Source organism: Bombina bombina, chromosome 7, assembly GCF_027579735.1.
Source record: "Bombina bombina isolate aBomBom1 chromosome 7, aBomBom1.pri, whole genome shotgun sequence".
Classification (NCBI taxonomy): domain Eukaryota; kingdom Metazoa; phylum Chordata; class Amphibia; order Anura; family Bombinatoridae; genus Bombina; species Bombina bombina.
In genome coordinates, this window is record NC_069505.1 from 22493334 (window position 1) to 22506800 (window position 13467).

The 13467-nt window shown below is 38.0% G+C and overlaps 1 protein-coding gene across 1 annotated transcript in view; it reads left to right on the plus strand.

The window, feature by feature from the left end:
- The window catches only part of LTBP3 (latent transforming growth factor beta binding protein 3), a 262324-nt gene extending 250671 nt beyond the window's left edge, over positions 1-11653 (plus strand). Inside the window, exon 25 of the mRNA XM_053719982.1 lies at positions 10573-11653. Within this exon, the coding sequence (XP_053575957.1) occupies positions 10573-10724 (152 nt within the window). The 3' untranslated portion in view covers positions 10725-11653. The remainder of the gene's footprint in view (positions 1-10572) is intronic.
- The last annotated feature ends 1814 nt before the right edge of the window (positions 11654-13467 follow it).

The following is a 13467-nucleotide window of genomic DNA, read 5'->3' on the forward strand; positions in this document are numbered from 1 at the left end:
AAAATGAATCTTATGCAAGCCTGCAACTGCAAATTAAGAATCAAAGCACTCTTCCTTAACCTCTCTGTCACTTCTGAGGACATCTTGAACTCATCTGTCAAAGATGTCTAACAAGACCTACAGCTGCAAAAGCAATTTCCTGTACAATGATAACTGCATTCAGCAAATGATACATATCTGGCCAAAACGCAGATGGACAGTATCCATCCACGGAATGATAAATGTTGACTAAAAACAAAATGTATGCTTACCTGATAAATTATTTTGTTTCTGAATAATGATGCTCCACAGTCCTCCATAACATATGGGATATATTTCCTGCCATTAGGAGGAGGTCAAGAACCCATATCAGAGCTTAAAATCCGGAGATCTTAATGGAAAAGAGGACCTTGAGACATCAGGTCTGGTTTCAGCGGAAGAAACCATGCAGAGCAAGAAACATCTGCACTATATCCGCATACTAAGTCCTGTGGGGGTCAGGATGGAGCAATTAATATTACTGATGTTAACCCTTGTTTGGTCCAAGTATGTTTCTTGGAAGAAAAGCAAACCAAGGAAACATGCTAGATGAAAGTCCCATGGACATACCAAGTCGTCTATTAGGTCAGTCTTTGAATCTTTTGATCTTGCACAATAGCTTGGAAGCATGTGATTTAAATGAGAGGTCATCAGATCTATGTCTTATAAGGCCATTTTGATCTCTTGAACAAAGATGTATGGAGAAGCGCTAAAAGAAGCTAAAGGTGTAATAGTAAAAACAGTATGAGAAATATAACTTGCTATGCAAAAGGATTTAATCAAACATTCAAATAGAATACAAATCCTGTAAAGATAGGATAAAAACAAATGACTGCTGTTGCCAATAAGATAGATTAAATCTCTGTGTTATTCAGATAGATTGTATAGGCCCCCAAAGGAACACATAAGGGGATCAGTTCCAGGTAAGATTCATACGTATTACCTTCTACAGTTCCGTCTGTTTGCTCGATAACACCTCCGTGAGGCGTATGCGTGTCCAGTGACGTCACTGGTCAGGGGTGTTGTCTCCAAGAAAAGATCCTATTGGTAAGGATCACTGACAGGCTGAGTAAAGCGGCCGCTATAATGTAGATAGATTAAAAGAGGTATCCCCGCTCTTAGTGCAACACAGCACGCAAGGTTAGACTTTGTTACTTGTATCGGCTTACATCCGAATCTCTCTTTAGAACCTTCTTGCAGCCCACGGGCTTAAATGGAGAATCTTGGAACCGGCTTGGCTTGAGACCGTGTCTTTTCCCAGTGCGGTCCTAGTGCTCTCTGTGGAATTGCGTACAGCACAGTAGATTTGGCTGGAACCCTTGTACTTCTCAGTATAATATTAGAGTCCTTATAGGTGTAGTAGAAAGTACAGGATAGATGTGGCTTATCTTCAACGCGTTTCTCCCTCTTACAGGGCTTTCTCAAGATGAATTTGCTCCAGTCACAGCTTCCTTTTAAACAGTCCAAACTTCTACCTATTGGTCAGGTTGAATCAATTAGTATAATAGGTGTGTTCACTACGGTTGATCTATTGGCAACAGTATTGGCAACTTATATTAGAATGCATAAGAGATTTTACACAGACACTCATCTACAGAGGAAAATAACCATATACACAAATGACTATGGTCTTATACAAATTAGAGTGTAAGGACAGATCATTTTGACGTATTAAATATAAATCTGGCTCTTATTTAGGTTGAGCTATTTACGTGCACTAACATCAAAAATAGTGATAGAGATGACACCAAAGTTAGTCTCTCTTAATAATCCTCAGTCTATTTAGAGGATTGCGCTCAATATATAAAAATAAAAAGATAAATATAAAGAAAGATAGATAGCGGATATTGCCCGCTTGCGTGCAAAGGTATAAATATGCGTATGTTATCACGCTAGAAGTATGTGATAGATTATAACAGGTAATATTAGATGCATACAAATTTTTTTTTGCCTAAATAGAAAGTCACAGAAATTATAGTGTTTATATACCAAAAAAAAAAAAAAACTATAATGAAAACAAAAACCCAGTGTTAAAAAAGTGTGAGTAGCCCCTAATGATGTGTGGATTCATAAGTGTGTTTAGTATTCAATAGGGGGGAGGGGGGTTTGGGGGGGTTGTGAAGTATTCAAAAAGGTTAAAACTCTAGGACTAAAACGTTAGTCCAAAACAAAAGGTGAAATGTCTAATTCCGAGTTCAGACCAGCAGGATATAAAGTTTCATATTTGTATATATATTCTGCTTCTTTTATGCGTAATAATTTGTCTATGTTACCTCCCCTCCAATTGCACTTGATATGTTGTATTCCCCAGAAAGTTAGATCCTTTGTTCTCCCTTTGTGTACCTCTTTGAAATGCTTATAGAGTCTTGTGTCCTCTTTTTCTTTCTCTATGCATAAGAGGTGCTCTCTAATCCTGTCTTTAAGCATCCTCTTAGTTTCCCCAAAATATATTAAATTACATGTACATTGAAGTACATATATGACCCCTTTTGTCGTGCATCTAATGAGTTCTTTTATTTAAATTGTTTCTCCCGTAGATGGAATTTTTAAGGAGTTTCTTTTATAGCTATGTTGACAGGCCTTACACGAATAGCAGGGGAAAAATCCTGCCAGTTTCTTTCCAGAAATGTCTAGTTGTGCATTTGACCGTGTTTTCTTTTCTTGAAAGGTACTGGGTACTAGAATCTGTTTTAAATTTCTTTATTTCCTAAATATAAGCCTTGGTCTATTAGTCAACTTATCTCCTATAATGGGGTCTGATTGTAGAACATGCCAATGCTTATTAAGGATTTTTCTTATAGTACCATGATCATTACTGTAATCGGTAATAAATGGGGTATCAATAGTGTCTTTTTCATCTGCAATGTTTTTTTGTTTATATGTAAGTGTCTGCCTATTCATTGATCTAGCTCTACTGGTAGCCTTGTTCACTAAATCCTCATCATATCCCCTATCTTTAAACCTTTCAATAAGAGTCCCTATTTGTTCCTCAAAGTCTGATAATCTAGAACAGTTCTTTCTGATCCTTAAAGCCTGACCTACCGGGATATTGTTTTTCCATTGTTGTAAATGACAACTATCTGAATGTATAAAGCTGTTAGAATCTACATCTTTGAAGTGTGTCTTTGTCTCAATTATATTATTTATCACCATGATCTCTAGGTCAAGAAAGATAGCTTTTTCTTGACTGTAATTATGTGTGAATTTCAGGCCTTTATCATTGGTGTTCATACTCATCAGCATGTTACTTAACTCGGTTTCAGAACCTTTCCAGACCATTAACATATCGTCTATGTATCTCCTATAGGCACGAGGTTTGCACCAAAGCCATTTTCCCTGAAAAAATCTTCTTCCCAAAAATCTTCTCTTATGCATTCTAATATAAGTTGCAAATACTGTTGCCAATCAGAACAAAGTACCTTTCCGCTAAAAAGTATAGCTTTTATACTAAATAAAAACTATTTTTCATTTGATAAAAATTTCTATCTTCAAGTCGAAGGGACTGCTATGGGCACGAAGTTTGCACCAAGTTACGCTAATTTGTTCGTAGGCCATTGGGAAGAAGATTTTTTCAGGGAAAATGGCTTTGGTGCAAACCTCGTGCTATATAGGAGATACATAGACGATATGTTAATGGTCTGGAAAGGTTCTGAAACCGAGTTAAAGGGACATAATACTCATATGCTTAATCACTTGAAACTGATGCAGTATAACTGTAAAAAGCTGACAGGAAAATATCACCTGAGCATCTCTATGTAAAAAAGGAAGATATTTTACCTCACAATTTCCTCAGCTCAGCAGAGTAAGTTCTGTGTAAAAAGTTATACTCAGCTGCTCCCAGCTGCAGGTAAAACAATTTAAAAAAATGAAGAAATGAACAGCAGCCAATCAGCATCAGCAGTGCTGAGGTCATAAACTCTTGCTGTGATCTCATGAGATTTGACTTAACTCTCATGAGATTTCATAGTAAGCTTCCTTTACCTGATTGGTGAAATAATATGAGAGTGCACAATGCTAGTCCCTTCAGATGTCCCAGGACAAACACACTAAAATGCTGCTTAGAAATCCTTTACAATGGGAGGTGGCTACTGAGGAACTTTTGAGGTAAAATATCTTTCTTTTTTACATAGAGATGTTCAGGTGATATTTTCTAATCAGCTTTTTACAGCTATGCTGCATCACTTTCAAGTGTTTAAACATTTGGGTATTATGGCCCTTTAAGTAACATGCTGATGAGTATGAACACCAATGATAAAGGCCTGAAATTCACACATAATTACAGTCAAGAAAAAGCTATCTTTCTTGACCTAGAGATCATGGTGATAAATAATATAATTGAGACACACTTCAAAGATGTAGATTCTAACAGCTTTATACATTCAGATAGTTGTCATTTACAACAATGGAAAAACAATATCCCGGTAGGTCAGGCTTTAAGGATCAGAAAGAACTGTTCTAGATTATCAGACTTTGAGGAACAAATAGGGACTCTTATTGAAAGGTTTAAAGATAGGGGATATGATGAGGATTTAGTGAACAAGGCTACCAGTAGAGCTAGATCAATGAATAGGCAGACACTTCTTACATATAAACAAAAAAACATTGCAGATGAAAAAGACAATATTGATACCCCATTTATTACCGATTACAGTAATGATCATGGTACTATAAGAACTATAAGAAAATTATAGTTAAGAAATATTATACTATAAGAAAATTCCTTAATAAGCATTGGCATGTTCTACAATCAGACCCCATTATAGGAGATAAGTTGACTAATAGACCAAGGCTTATATTTAGGAAATCAAGAAATTGAAAACAGATACTAGTACCCAGTACCTTTCAAGAAAAGAAAACACGGTCAAATGCACAACTAGACATTTCTGGAAAGAAACTGGCAGGATTTTTCCCCTGCTATTCGTGTAAGGCCTGTCAACATAGCTATAAAAGAAACTCCTTAAAAATTCCATCTACGGGAGAAACGATTTCAATAAAAGAACTCATTAGATGCACGACAAAAGGGGTCATATATGTACTTCAATGTACATGTAATTTAATATATTTTGGGGAAACTAAGAGGATGCTTAAAGACAGGATTAGAGAGCACCTCTTATGCATAGAGAAAGAAAAAGAGGACACAAGACTCTATAAGCATTTCAAAGAGGTACACAAAGGGAGAACAAAGGATCTAACTTTCTGGGGAATACAACATATCAAGTGCCATTGGAGGGGAGGCAACATAGACAAATTATTACGCATAAAAGAAGCAGAATATATATACAAATATGAAACTTTATATCCTGCTGGTCTGAACTCGGAATTAGACATTTCACCTTTTGTTTTGGACTAACGTTTTAGTCCTAGAGTTTTAACCTTTTTGAATACTTCACAACCCCCCCAACCCCCCCCCCCCCCTATTGAATACTAAACACACTTATGAATCCACACATCATTAGGGGCTACTCACACTTTTTTAACACTGGGTTTTTGTTTTCATTATAGTTTTTTTTTTTTTTGGTATATAAACACTATAATTTCTGTGACTTTCTATTTAGGCAAAAAAAAATTTGTATGCATCTAATATTACCTGTTATAATCTATCACATACTTCTAGCGTGATAACATACGCATATTTATACCTTTGCACGCAAGCGGGCAATATCCGCTATCTATCTTTCTTTATATTTATCTTTTTATTTTTATATATTGAGCGCAATCCTCTAAATAGACTGAGGATTATTAAGAGAGACTAACTTTGGTGTCATCTCTATCACTATTTTTGATGTTAGTGCACGTAAATAGCTCAACCTAAATAAGAGCCAGATTTATATTTAATACGTCAAAATGATCTGTCCTTACACTCTAATTTGTATAAGACCATAGTCATTTGTGTATATGGTTATTTTCCTCTGTAGATGAGTGTCTGTGTAAAATCTCTTATGCATTCTAATATAAGTTGCCAATACTGTTGCCAATAGATCAACCGTAGTGAACACACCTATTATACTAATTGATTCAACCTGACCAATAGGTAGAAGTTTGGACTGTTTAAAAGGAAGCTGTGACTGGAGCAAATTCATCTTGAGAAAGCCCTGTAAGAGGGAGAAACGTGTTGATGATAAGCCACAGCTATCCTGTACTTTCTACTACACCTATAAGGACTCTAATATTATACTGAGAAGTACAAGGGTTCCAGCCAAATCTACTGTGCTGTACGCAATTCCACAGAGAGCACTAGGACCGCACTGGGAAAAGACACGGTCTCAAGCCAAGCCGGTTCCAAGATTCTCCATTTAAGCCCGTGGGCTGCAAGAAGGTTCTAAAGAGAGATTCGGATGTAAGCCGATACAAGTAACGAAGTCTAACCCTGCGTGCTGTGTTGCACTAAGAGCGGGGATACCTCTTTTCATCTATCTACATTATAGCGGCCGCTATACTCAGCCTGTCAGTGATCCTGACCAATAGGATCTTTTCTTGGAGACAACACCCCTGACCAGTGACGTCACTGGACACGCATACGCCTCACGGAGGTGTTATCGAGCAAACAGATGGAACTGTAGAAGGTAATACGTATGAATCTTACCTGGAACTGATCCCCTTATGTGTTCCTTTGGGGGCCTATACAATCTATCTGAATAACACAGAGATTTAATCTATCTTATTGGCAACAGCAGTCATTTGATTTTATCCGGTTTTGTGTTTTTTATTATATCGGAGACGTCCGATTTTTAATGTCTTTACATTTATGTATTCTATCTTTACAGGATTTGTATTCTATTTGAATGTTTGATTAAATCCTTTTGCATAGCAAGTTATATTTATCATACTGTGTTTACTATTACACCTTTAGCTTCTTTTAGCGCTTCTCCATACATCTTTGTTCTCTGATTATCTTTTTTTCCCTAACGTGAGGGACTTTAGGGTTGGAGCAGTTTGGTGTCTCTTGCGCACACTTTAACATACACGTATATACATTTTGATCTCTTAGCAATCTAAAATGTCCTAATGGAGCGACCACTCTTGGATGGACCGATTGACCGCTGAGATGATCTACCTCCCAGTTGTTCACACCTGATATGTGAATTGCCAATAGTGAGTAATGAGTCCTCACTGTTTAAGACAGAGTCTTAGACACTTCCTGCATGGCCAGTGGACTGAGGATACCCCCGTTGATGATTTATGTAGGCCACTGCCAAGATGTCTGACTGAAAACAGATAAACTTTTCCTCCTTCAATAGGGCTGCAAAGCCCCGAAAATCGTTTGAAGCTCCAGAATGTTGATTGGTAACCTTGCCTCTAGAGGATACTAAACTCGTTGCACTCTTCGAGAAACCCAGACCACTCCCCAGCCTAAGAGACTAGCACCCATTGGCACAATAGGCCAAGACTGACTAAGGAAACATGTCCCAAGGATCAAAGACAGACTTTGTGTCCTCAAGAAAAAGATTGTCTAACCGAGAAATCTAAAGCAATCTGTTGTTCCAAATGTAGATAATTATTTGACCACTGAAGTAGCATAGTCAATTAAAGCAGTCTCAAGTGAAAAGGGGGAAATAGACTGTGCCTGAAGCAGCTAACATATGACCCACCACCTCCATGCACTGAGCTACCAATGGAAAGAAGCTCTTTGAAGGGAGAGACAAGCCTTCTGAATCTATATATTGCGATGTTCCGACAGGAACTAGATGCATAAGGATTGAGTCTATTATGACTCCTATAAATGCTACCCTTATTGCAGGATATAAGGAGCCTTAGGTACATAGATACTCCAACCATAGTCTTGAAAAAAGACAGAAGTTTGTGAGTATGAGCAATAGCTAGTGACCAGTGGCGTATTTAGGTTTGGTGCTGCCCTAGGCACTCAAAATTCTGCTGCCCCCACCCCACCAGGTTTAAGGCCTTTTTTTAGACATGATATTTTTTGGTCAGGGTGTTAAAAAAGAAATGTCTTTTAAGTAGTTTTTTTTCTTAGTTTTAGGCCTATTTTAGTCATATTTTTTCTCAGAATTTAACATGACTTTTTTTGTGTATGCTAATCTATATTTTATAGCAACTAAGTAGAGTAGAACATATTGGTAATAAGGGTAAAGTAGTCATAGTATCTACTAACTCACCATTAACATAGCAAATGTAGACTTCCTTTAAAAAAGTATAAAGTAATATCTACCAGTTTAACAAATCTAGCAGCAATGGGGATTAAAATAAAATAAAATTAGAAAACAGACCTCTTAAACTAAAAAGTATAATGGGACAGGCTTGCACTTTACAGCTCAAGGAACACAGTGGCCACATTATCAGGAGGGGGTTGAGAGGGGTTAGTTGGTCTGAGCTAATAAGCAGAGACATAAAATTGCAGGGGAAGGACAGGAAGAGTAGGTATAAAGCCCTGCACACAGTCATATAATTCAGTGTTAAATCAACAAGACCTCCGTGATCCTCATACTTCTAACCTCGATGAAGCTCCATAGCTCCTGTTTGTCAGCTTATCCGAAAGACTCACATACAGTCCAAGTGCCGCATGAGAGGGTAAAGTGTAGGGGAGGGAGGAGATTTATTGCAGGCACACAAACATTGACAGTTCACCCTTACAAAGTATTATAGGGAAGTACAGGCAGAACGATCATGTATTCTGCTATGCTCCTTGCAGTTAGTAACTCAGACAGACATTACATGCTGCTTCTCCCTGCCTTGTAATGAAACTGCAGCGGTGTCTTGGATTGTTTTCAGTGTGCAGCACTGCAAAGTAACACATTGTGCTAGTGAACTGTCATACCGCAAACACTGACCTTCTCTGAAAACTCTCAAGCTAACTCTGCGAGGCTCCTTGCTGTGTGTCCCTGCTCTGTGCTTTCTCATCTTTCCCGCGCGCTGAAGTTGCGCTTTTCTCCTCCTCACAATAGTTATGCTAAGAGAGCACTGGCACTAACTTAGCCAATAAAAAATAATCATGTCTGTGTGTACCTCAATGCAGGACTGCAGGCTGCCTCATTAGGATAGCGGGACAGACCCCTGTATTTGTTACAGTCCCGCACAGATCATGACACTTAGGGGTATTCTGTGTTGCGCCTTTCAGCAACAGACAGCCCTCTCTCAGAAAGCCGTACTCCCCTCCCACCGATCACCATGGAGATAGATTGCTCTGTTGTATAAGGGACGCCTGGAGCTCACGGGGATGCACATTTACATTTACAGCGGCATTGCCCTTTTTTCCCCCAGTGCCTGCATGATAGTGGGGCGGCCGGGGCTGGCCGAATTTCACTTTTCATGTAGGGAAACAAGCTCCGCAGCACGTCATAATTTAAAAAATAAATAAAAGCACATAAAGCTGCTCTCACTGTATGTGATGTGGTAGTGGTACCAAAAAGTGCCGCCCCCAAAAATTTGCCGTGCTAGGCACCGGCCTTGTTGGCCTAGGCCATAATACGCCCCTGCTAGTGACAAAAAAATAAGCATTCTCTAGTATGTCATCCAAATAGGGAGCCCAGACCCAGTAACACTGAGGAGGCAGAGCTACCCCAGGGAGAAAAGGCCTGTGTTTTCATCATGAAGTAAAAACATGTTTGGTTATATTTCATAAAATAAAAGTGCACCAAGCATATAAACCCCTTAGAGATGTTAAAACATTGGTCCCCAGCCTAACCTGGAGCCATTCTCTACAAAACCGCATATTGCACTAAGCTAATAGCGGTTTTCTTAAAGGTCCATACACCTAAATAACAAAGGTGCCCCCCAAAGTACCCCCAGAGTTGCCAGAGGGCTGCAAAGGGTCAGAGACTTCACAATGATGGTAGAACCGTTAGGGACCTGATAGGGAGAAAAAAATGTGTCATGAGGAGAGCAGGTTAAGTACCTACAAATATCCTCTGGGCTGTGTGTGTGCTGTGTAAAGTCACTTACCTTACGCTGCACCCCTCCCCCGGCTTACCAGGCATGTCAATCCATGTCAATGCAGTATCCAGTAAGGAGCCCATCTAGTCCAGGTATCGAGTACCGCAGAGGATTGCAGTAGGAAATACCTGAGTCCTTCAGGCTAGGGAAAAGTTCCAGTGATGCCTGAGGATAGTTATGGCAAAAAACCTGTTAGGAAAATGCTGTACAGATAACAGAGTATTCCTATGCCCCTGTATCATTCAGCTGTTGTGAAGAGTCTTTTCTGTCATCTTTGTAAATTATTCTCCCAAAGGTACTTCTGGGTCTCACATAGGTCTGAGCTCCCAATTTGTAATCTATAAGCAAGTAGCTGGAACAACCTCTATTCTCAACCAACTCCGACGAAGCCAAGAACAAAACTAAGAGAGAGATGGGAGGTGGGAGGGATTTTAAGCTCTTATATGAGTTCTGGACCTCCTCCTAGTGGCGGGAAATATATCCCATATGTTATGGAGGACTGTGGACCATTGCCACTTTATAAAAGAGAGTTTTTTATGCCTAGACTTATTTATGAACTGTTTATCAGGAAACAATGGATGATAAAACACAACTTCAGTGATCTTGTATTAATCATACAATGTAATGCAATTTTGTCAGTAACTGATTAACTCTTTATTCCAACAGATATAGATGAATGCAGACAGAAGAACCCACGAGGATCACTCTGCAAAAACAGCCAATGTAGAAACACAGTAGGATCCTTCAGGTGTATTTGTAAACCAGGATATACACGATCAAGACATCCCCATATCTGCATTCCACAGAGAAAAAGATAGCCGCAAACCAAAAAGCAACAAGAGACTATGACAAACCCTCAACCCAAGCTGGAGATGAGAAAATCCACAGGAAAACAGAAAAGAGATGGGGAACACTTATGAGTAGTAGATAACAACAAATGTAAGACTTTAATTGGGAAAGCAAAGGAGCGAGGAAGGAACTTTCAGATAAGTCAGAGAGGGACAAATGAGGAGAACAAACAGAAAGGTGTGTGTGATAAAAAGGGATTAAGGAAAATAGAAAATAAAAGCTAGAGATGTTTAAAAGACATGAGAAGGAAAGGGAGAATGTCATAAGACTGAAATAGGAAGAGCAAATGTTCTAGAAAAACTAATAGACATGAATTGAAAAATTGTAATACAATCTATGACTGATGTAACCTTTATGGGACAAGAATATTTATAGGAAAATAAACAAAACAAATATGTATATCTTTTTTTATTGTACAGTTACACTACTATTTGTAAGGCAAAGAAAACCACTGAGCGGGTATGAGTGTGTGTGTTTGTATATATCAATATTACTGCAAACACAAATTCACTTATTTTTTATGTATGTGCGCTCCCAATCATGCACATTTTGTGGGTTTATTAACCTTTTGGGAGCTCTGCCCCCCATCCGAGACCCCCAAATCCCACCCAAGTATTTCAGCTAATCCCATGAAATTGGACATAATCTGCTTTGCAAACAAATACTTGGTTTGGGTCCTGTTATTGACATTTTGAGACCCCCCTCACACACACACATAAGCATAAGCCCAATTATTTATATACTGCTTTTCATTGCTTCTTTGTATGTATATTATTTGATTTTCGTATTAAATAATGTTTCCTATACATATTGTATTTATATATTTTAAATTAGATTTAAATACTCAAATTGAAATATTGAATTCCCAATAAAATGTTTATGTATACAAAGTATAAAAGATTTTCAATTTGTTTTGTTTTTTGCTTGATTTTCCTGTACTTTAAACCTGAAGATTGTTTTTTTTCCCCTAATTACCATTTTAGCAGCCCTAAAAGAGTATGTGTGTGTGTGTGTGTATATATATATATATATATATATATATATATATATATATATATATATATATATATTTATATACATACACATACACACAAGGGTAGATCAAAAAGTAATGCCTCCTCAGTCACCACAACTTTATTAATGAACAGATCCAAGCAAAAGTTACATAGATATAGCCTGAAGTCTCCTGTACACAAAGCTACTCTTCAACATAGTCAAATACTTTCAAGACATTTATGCCATCGTCGAACCCAAGCATCAAATCCAGTTTGGAAAAATTCTGGAGTATGATTCCTGACCCACGACCTTACAGCTGATTTAACTTCCTCCAAGTTATCAAATCTGAAACAATGTAGGCTGTCCTTCATAGGCCCAAACAGGTAGAAGTCTAAAGGTGGCAAATCAGGGCTGTATGGTGGATGAGGTACCAAAAACCCCTCCATTTTGACAATCGCCTGTGTTGTGAGCAATGACGTGTGTGGTCTTGCATTATCGTGGTGGAGGTGTATGGAATTAATGTCTAGATGTGGTCTCTTTTTCCTGATGGCCTGATTCATCATCTTAAGTGTAGTAATGTAGGTTTTGGCTGTTGATTGTGTGAAGTCCATCGAAAAAGGCAATGAGAATAACGCCCTGTGTGTCCCAAAACACTGCTGTCATCACCTTTTTGATTCAACCACAAAACTGAGCTTACATCAAGATTTAGCAGTCATTTTGCTAGCATTCTAAATCGTCATACTTCTTTTTCACATCTGATTTACACATGGGATGATGGGAATATAAAAGTGAATTTAGCTTTTCAAATGCCCCCTCGGACCAGCAAGGTGTACGGCCATCCAACACAGGTAAGAAGCTACATACTGCGGAAATGCTATTAGGGACAATTAATGAGTTAAAGGGACTGTACACTGTAAAATTGTTTTTATATTAATATATTTTCAATGAGTTGTTATACCAGCTGCAGAGTATAAAATGTATGAGAAATTGCACTTTCAGGATTTTTTGTGTATATGAAGTAGCTGGTTTTGTACTTTTAAACCACAGCCTATTACAATGGGTTGAGCTTCAGGTAATATCATATCTCATTATGTTATCACTTTCTGTACACACACTTGCTTCCTTATCTTATATTTGTCTGGAAAAAATAAAGCTCAATACATAAACAAGAACAATGGAAAATTATAATTTTATTACTTAACTATCCTGCACCCCACTTGGAGTGTAATTTCTTCTGCTGGCTGTGTTTACTTAGACTATTCAATAGCCTGGACTCCAGTATACACATATTCAGTATAGGTGGGGATACCACAGGCTAAATCAGCTATTTCACATGCCAAGATAGCAGTAAATGAGCTACTTGTAAACACTTGAATACACTCCAGCAGGTAAAATGGATCATTGGGAACAATTTAAAGGGGAGAAAAAGTTTGGGTGAACTATCCATTTAAAGGGACATGCAACCCAAAATGTTTATTTCGTTATTTAGAAAGAACATACAATTATAAACAACTTTCCACTTTACTTGCATGATTAAATTTGCTTCATTCTCTTGGTATTCTTTGTTAAATTAGCAGAAATGCACTACTGGGAGCTAGCTGAATACACTGGGTGTTCCAATGACAAGAGGCATATATGTGCAGCAGAGAATCAGCAGCTAGTTCCCAGTAGAAGTGTCAACTTTCTTTATTGACAAAATTCGAACTATATTACAAA